The 7,463-nt window shown below is 46.4% G+C and overlaps 2 protein-coding genes across 2 annotated transcripts; one reads left to right on the top strand and one right to left on the bottom strand.

Annotated features, from left to right (window-relative positions):
• Positions 1-905: 905 nt before the first annotated feature.
• ABOM_011351 (uncharacterized protein) lies at positions 906-1,492 on the bottom strand (the record flags this gene model as incomplete). Its single annotated transcript, XM_022538479.1, has 2 exons — positions 906-1,219; positions 1,306-1,492. 2 exons carry the CDS (start codon positions 1,490-1,492, stop codon positions 906-908), a joined length of 501 nt encoding a protein of 166 aa, XP_022383706.1.
• Positions 1,493-2,813: 1,321 nt separating this feature from the next.
• Positions 2,814-7,142, top strand: ABOM_011350 (uncharacterized protein; the record flags this gene model as incomplete). The annotated part of the gene is made up of 7 exons (XM_022538478.1): positions 2,814-3,235; positions 3,287-3,543; positions 3,591-3,622; positions 3,673-4,682; positions 4,741-5,449; positions 5,499-5,549; positions 5,598-7,142. The coding sequence occupies 7 exons, from the start codon at positions 2,814-2,816 to the stop codon at positions 7,140-7,142; spliced, it is 4,026 nt and encodes a 1,341-aa protein (XP_022383707.1).
• Between the last annotated feature and the right edge of the window lie 321 nt (positions 7,143-7,463).

The following is a 7,463-nucleotide window of genomic DNA, read 5'->3' as shown; positions in this document are numbered from 1 at the left end:
CTGCACTGAGGTTCCTGGCCAATGGTATGTTGCTTTGGTATGCTTGACACAGGACGTATAGCCTTGAATTAGACTGTTGTCGGGGGCAAGCAAGTCTGGTACGCCGTTGTCGACGTTGATCACCATTTCTCTGAATAATCTATAAACGAGATGAAGTGGCAATTAAGCGAGTACCATAACGTATAATCATGTGTTGTGCATTGCTCCGGCTGGGAGAGGTTGCATTGAAGTGGATGTTGTGGGTACGAGAAATAATCTCGACGTGCGGAAAACCTTTTCGCGCGAGTAGATTGAGGTGGCGACTCTGGAAATTGGAAAAGCGACGCGGAAGGGCGGTTTAGATGTAAAGTAAGCCACGCGACGTGAGCAAGTGCCTCGGGCTAATGCATGTCACTCCTTTGGGGAAATCACCTTCGATCGGCGGGATTCTTAGATCTGTAGGTGCCAGGGGTAGAGCGGATCTAGTGTGGCCTTCTTCTCGTGGCGAAGGATCGCGTGGTGTGTGGGCTTTGCTGTCGTATTTTCATTTATGGTGGTGTTAGGGTTGCGATTTATGTCTTGGCTCGTCAGTTCGTATTAGGACTCCGGATTGAAGATCGTTTGGCGAAGCGAGGTTCATATTGGGAGGTAGTTGAATCTATGACTAAACCTGTTTAACTGTCGGACCGTCGCTTTCTAAGGGTCTTTTTCAATTCGACCGGAGGTATTGATGATCGAATCCTAAAATCTAAGAATAGTAAAGGAAGTATTCTGTCCTAGAGCTCGAAACATTCAACGCAAGAGAAGTCCACGATACAATGCATCAAGCACGCCTAAATCCAGACAATACATAAGTCATCGCTATAAACCAGCAAATATACTCCAAGCCAGTCCAGACATGTAAAAGGAGAATGAACCAACATTATCTATGGATGACGAAAGGAGAACAATGACCCCCACGTCCGACCGTTGCCCCCATTTCTAGCCTTTTCCGTTTCCGTGATCAGAGAGTTCTTCTCTATATCGTTGTGTCTTGGGTTGACCTTCGGCTTTTGGCTTCTTTCCTCGGCTCGATTGGTAGAGTATTCCGAGCCCATTCCTCGTGGGACCTGAGATTTCGGAAACCTGGCAGACAAGGGGGTCTTGATGGCCTGCGTAGCTCGTCGAGCAGACCGTGTAATGACCTCGCGCATGGCCCATTGGCGTCTTTTGGCGACGATGAACAAAGTTGTTGTGAGGACTGTAGAGTGACTGGGGTCAGTAAACCTCCCTAAGTAGCATAGAGCTGGGATTGGAGCGATAGGAGATAAATTTAGGGAAACGGACTTCCGATGAGAACCACTAATCCTGCGACGACGCATAGCACGATCATCCCCGCTGACATTGACTTGGAGGTTGATTTTGTACCATATCCATATCCATCTCCTTCGACGTCGGTTATCAGTCCCTGTGCTCTTGACTGCGCCGTAAGAGTAGTGATGATAATGCAGGCGTAGGCAGTTTCCCAGGACATGTTGGTGATTCCCAGCGAAATGGGAAGGAAATTGGCAAGATCTTCAAGTCCTGGTACTGTGTCTTTGAGTGTGAAAATGGCTTTTCTTATTCTGAAAAGTTATAGATATACGAGATGTATAAAGACAGTTAGGTGGAAGACACAACGATAAAGTCAATAGTTAGTCTATATAGCAAGCTCAAGCACAACATCGTGGGCGCTACATGAATACGAAGTCAAAGGCTGTATGACAGGTACAACCTTGTGATAGGGTACCAGCAACAGTCCCAAGCCTTGAAGGATGAGGAGGCAGATTCTACCCCATTAAGTGGTCTATACAGCTGTGCTGAAGAACCTAAAGTTGGATTCACGGAGCGAATCATGTTCGCAAGAGACGACTGGGGGTGTGATGCTATGTTGATCCTGGTGATAACCGCCCTTAGCATCGACGCCGCAACCAATGAGAGAAACGCCCGAGGCGCCAGGAGGAGGAAACCGCAGAAGTGCCGGAGTTTCACTTTAAGCGAGATGTGATTTAAAACTCTCTGCTAGGCTGACTTCAATTGCTCCCATCAAATCAGTTTTCGGTAGCAGTCGAACGCTTTGTTGCTTGGGTTGTGCCATAGAAACCGTTTTGGCGTTTGGATAGCGGATGATCGCTATGGTCAAATTGGAAGGGTACAGATACACACGTCTGTGCGTAATTCAAGGTGAACAACATATCTCCTCTTTTAGATCGATTCTATATGTGGCAAGTCTCTGCCTCTGACCTAAATCCTTTGAATCGGAGCAGTTCTAAATTTAGAAGGGGTATACTATGTAGGCTATCTGGACCCAAACATGGATAGAGAGTCGAATCTCAAGAGCAAGTGAATCCATGCCGAGGGTATGGAGTAAATTCTACTATACTATTGATGTGATAATCAAGCTCCCAGTGGTTACCACTAACTGTCGTCGAACGTATACTCGAGATAATAAATTTTACGACAGGAATTTCGAGTAGTAGTAGGAGATACGGTGATGAAGCTGCCGCATATAAGATAGGGTTTCTGTCATGCGTGAGAGCCGTAATTCTCAGGTTGCTTTGTGCTCCTTCCTAATACAAAGTACTCCATCACGGGAACTGTCTTCTGGGGTGTTCATGGCGAAATCACTTCCATCCACTCCCTATCTTTCCATTTCCACAGGGTGTCTTACCGACCCGTTCGATCCATATTACCTGCAATTGTACGTTAGAGAAGCGATTAATTCTCAGCAAACACCCAAGTTCCTGTCGGCTACTCTTTTTTCTCTGGACATACGATTGACTCTGATGAGGACATGCTGTACCGCTTAACTCAACATGGGGAACGTAAGCCCTGACCCGCTAGTGGGTGATCATTCGACTATGTCCGAGAGAGAAAGAGACAGTGAACTCAATGACATTGGAGATGATGAAGAGATGCTCTTGCTACAAGTGGCTGGATCTAACACCGAACCTGTCTCGCCTAATCTTAAAACAGTCCTAGAGAAGGGTTCAGAGTTAAATCGAACAGCTATCCAGAACCAACCTGCGGCATCCCTTGTACAACGCCCACGGAGTTCTGGCATTGACCTGACGGCTTTCTCTTTTGCCAAGCCTGCACAGCATGGAAAGACATTCACGTTTCATCCACCAGTTAAACAAGCTTCAGCTATTCCGCCGCCTCACAACAATAGCGTCCTGCAAACAGGGCTAAATAGAACCAGGAAGCCTGATCGTACAGCCCAGAACCACCAGTCAAAGTAAGACAGCTTTTCATTGGCTTGCGTTCATTCTGCTAAGGAAATATTCAGACATATTTCCGCTCGGTCGAATAATATGGAAAGCAGCTCGAATCGCCAAAACACAACGGCCTCTTCTTCATCGTCGGAAATTCCTGCTCAAGAGTTAGAGACTGTGGGTAGCAAAGTAGAATCTGCCGCTAGAATAGACAATGTCCTTACCTCCACTGTTCATCAGTCGGAACACAGCCAAGCTCAATGTGAAGTAGCCGTCCTTTTTCCATCCGTTACCAATGGTCAACTTCTATCACCGGAAAATGAGCCACAAAGTAGGTGGGTCAGTTATACTTGCCTGGCTACGCTGATATGATTACAGCCATAAAGTCAGTTGCTCTCTTTAAGAGAAAGGTAGGAGGATACTTACAGTCTACGAAATATGTGGCACTGATCAAAACAAGATCCACGACAGATTTCCACAGTCACCCAAACAGCGCACGGTAAAGTTGAAAAAGTCATGTATTGCTGAGCACCTAGCACACGAGGACGAGAGAAGTGTTTCACTGTCTCCTACGAATAGCAAGTCAAGAGTCTCGAAGCATCGTCGAATGAGTGGAAAAAAGATCACGTCAAGACAGCCTGCCTTTTTGCTTGAAAATAGCAATGCAGACCTGTCTGAGGAGGACCTAGTTCAACTCCTGTTTGCTAAGATTAAAGCCCGAGAAGACAATGACGCTGTGGCTTCCAGCGAGAAAGAACAGATGGAGGCCCATGTTTCACAGCTTATACAAGACAATCTTGCTTTGAGAAGCCAACTCGACGTCCTCAGTAATGAGATACAGCAAAAGGCTTCGGAGTCCAGGGCATATAAGACTCAACTAGAGGCTTGGAAGGCGAAAATAGCGAAGTTCAAATACATCCTTAACGAGCTGGGTTCTGGTTACAAAGCACTTCGCGTGGAAACAACTCAGCTTAAACTGACAAAAGCATCGCTAGATAATGATAAAACGGAAATAAAAATCACAGTTGCTGATACAAGGGAGCAGCTGTCCCAGGCTTCTAGTATTGTTGAGAAGAGCCAAAGTTATCTTGTCGAATCACAAACGTTGATCAATTCCATGAAGCAGGCTTTGAAGAACGCAGAGGAAAAGACAAGCTCTGTTCAGGAGCGTTTATCCGATGAAAAGAAAAGATCGGCCTTGTTAGAGACATATATACAAGATCACTCACGTCTCCAGGCGAAAAGGATAGGGCTGATCAGGGCTGACCAGCTCGAAATGCTAAAAAAGCTTGATTCTGGATTTGGAACTGTGACAAAGCAAGCTGATAAATCTCAAGCATCTGCAAAATCAATGATGAAACAAATACTAGAAGAGTTTCATAAATCGTTTAGGTGCTTGGCCGAGAACCATTCCCAGGAAAAGTTGGACTTTAAGCAGTGTAACGCGACTGTTCAAGAGTGTTCATCTCAGTAAGTTACTGACGGCTTGACGGACCGTCCGAGGAAAAGTATGGCTAATCATCTTCAGAATTAAGTCTCTTACGGAAGACTTGACAGCGGTCATCGAAAAAAGCTCTAAGATGAATGGAGATAGGGCACGGTTTCTAACAGAGCAGCTCGAGTCTGTTCGGGAAAATGTGGGAAGTGAATCTGCTTTACTCAAACGTCTCGCCGCAAATGAAGTTACATGCATCGGCCTATATGAGAGGCTTGAAGCTTGTGCACCAAGCATCGATAAGCTCCGTACCTTCTTGGAAAGTGTTCAGAAGAAAGAGAATAGCCTCGCCCAGCAACTGGAACAGCTTGAAACCCGGCTCTCTGAGCTACAAGCCACAGAAACAACCGAGCCTACAGCCGCAGAAATTAAAGAAAGGGCTGAACTTGACCTTAGGATACAACAATTATCAGACAAGCTGAGAACTACTGACGAAAGCCTCAGGAGCAGAGCGACTGAAAATGAAGAGATGAGGCTGTCATTGCTCGAAGTCGTTACGAAGGGCCAGGAAGCAGAAGCCCGCGCAAACAGGTTCGAATCAGAGGCAATCACACTACAAGACGAAGTTAAGGTCATAGAGTCCAAAATCCGTGAGGAGCTCAATAGAGCCAGCGTCATCTCCCGAGATCAACATAGAGTCAAATATGAACAACAAATTCATGAATTGTTAAGAGAGAAGGGCGAACTGCGCAAGAGTGTTGAAAGAGTCCAGGGTGAATTAGCGGAGGCGCAAAAAGCACTGGTACGCCACGATGCTAGCAAGTACCTGGATATTTGCTGACAATGCAAAGGTTGAGAGTGAAACAACGCATATGAAGAAGCAGAATGAAACTGAATGTTTGGTGAGCGTATGGTTGCTCCCAACACAAAGCTTTTACTGATCCCCGAAGGTATTGGCAAAAGCTGAACAGATAAATGCCCTCGAAAGCAACTGTATGGAGAAAGAAATCTCACTTGCGGAGCAAACTGCGGAGGTCAACCGACTTCGGGAGAAGGAAACATCGATCGCAACGCAGGTGTCATGCATGCAAAGACAGCTCCATGAAGCTAACGAAAAAGCTGTCTGCCTTGAAAAGGAGCTCGTTGTGACCAAGGAAGAGGGCAGTGTATCATCTAAGCTGTTACAAGACAAACTTGACATACTTCAGAAAAGCCTCCTATCGAAGGAAGAAGAGTACACAAAAATTCAGGAAGAGCTTTCAATAGAAACATCAGCAAGGGTAAGCCTCGAGACTGGTAAGTCGAAGGCGAAATCCGAGATACACACTTTGCTGCGGCGAGTCCAAGATTCGGAACATTGGGTAAAGAAAATTAAAGAATCACTTGATCTGGTGGATACTGTATCTCCAAAGGAACCGTTCTCTGAAACTTGGAACAGGCTGGTAGCGCTCCTACAGCCAGTAGGATGGAAGAACAGCTCAGAAGCTACTAGTACTACATTGACCGAACCTATGGGTGGAGATACTTTTACTTGCCGCGATGCTGATGCTGCTAAAAGTATATCCATAACGCCCCAGGGAAGCCGCGGAGCCTCTGAAAACGACGTTGTCCAAACTACAGAATTTATCTATCGGACACAGAGTTTCCAGAGAAGTGTACATTCCTCTCCGGTCAACGAGGGTCTAAAAACTAGGAACCTCGAAGTGGCTGATGTGAAACTTCCATGCATCCCGGACTCTCAGCAGTCGAACAGCATTGTACCATTCTCAAGCGTTCGACAACTATCTCCGGCATGTTCAATATCCGACCAAATTCCGATCGACTTTGCAGCCATGCTAGTTTCGACACCGGAGGAAAATATCGTTACCGAAAAACCCAATGACCTGATTGATCCAAATGGGGGCAGTCCAGTGGCAGCCAGCTCTGCTGAGAAACAGTATGCTGCAAGAACAGAGGACACAAACGTACAGTCAAGAGATAGCACTCCATTGGAAAGAAAGGACCAACATCCTGGGGCTAGCCAGTCAGTTAGCCAGCTTCCTCCCATCCCGGAAAAGATGAAAACCTCCACGGTAGCACCAAAAGCAGTCACATTTGAAGCGCACAGTCCATCAATAAACAGTGAAAAGCGCAAGGCTCCGGACTCTGAAAACTGCCATGAGCAGAAGGATATATCGCAAATGCCGCTACCTGGCCGAACGCACCGAAGAACCTATAGTAGGAACAATCGGCAGACGCCTGAAGTGCGCAGCCAAGAGCAGTTCGCGCATCAGAATTACTTGCCTCCATCAAGTAGTAAAACCTTGGACCACGAGGGTGCTGAGAGACCAGACTCCACCAACAAAAGAGCTAGGGTCCCAACCTCACCTCAGCCAAGACGCCTGACAAGAGCTGATTCTAGATGCTTTGAGCGCAAGACAAGTCCTACAAGTCTCGCGTCTGGTAGCAGTCGACACGCTTCTATGAATGGCAACCGCCCCAATAATCAAAGGTAGCCAGCTCGTGGAGGAAGAAGAACAAGAGGTAAATATCTGTCCGAGTTATCAAGGTTAGTGAGATACGCTAAGCTCAGTAGGTGATCGCTACAGCGCTCGGTTCAACAGACAGATGTGAAAAAGTCTGTTTTGAAACCAGACATCTTTCTTCATAATGTATCTATATAGGTTGTACATGGTGTTGTTACTGAGTTGTTTGAGGTAATGTGCGAGGGGTGAAAGATCTCGGTAGACAGGTGGTTGCAAAGATGGTCGGATCCTAGAAATGGTATATTGAACACATTGATTGACCCAGACTGTACTGCTTTAAACGCCAGAATG

Source organism: Aspergillus bombycis (genome assembly GCF_001792695.1).
Source record: "Aspergillus bombycis strain NRRL26010 chromosome Unknown contig00166, whole genome shotgun sequence".
In the NCBI taxonomy this organism is placed as follows: Eukaryota; Fungi; Ascomycota; class Eurotiomycetes; order Eurotiales; family Aspergillaceae; genus Aspergillus; species Aspergillus bombycis.
The sequence above is the reverse complement of the archived record's forward strand: the minus strand, read 5'-3'. Positions and strand labels throughout refer to the sequence as shown.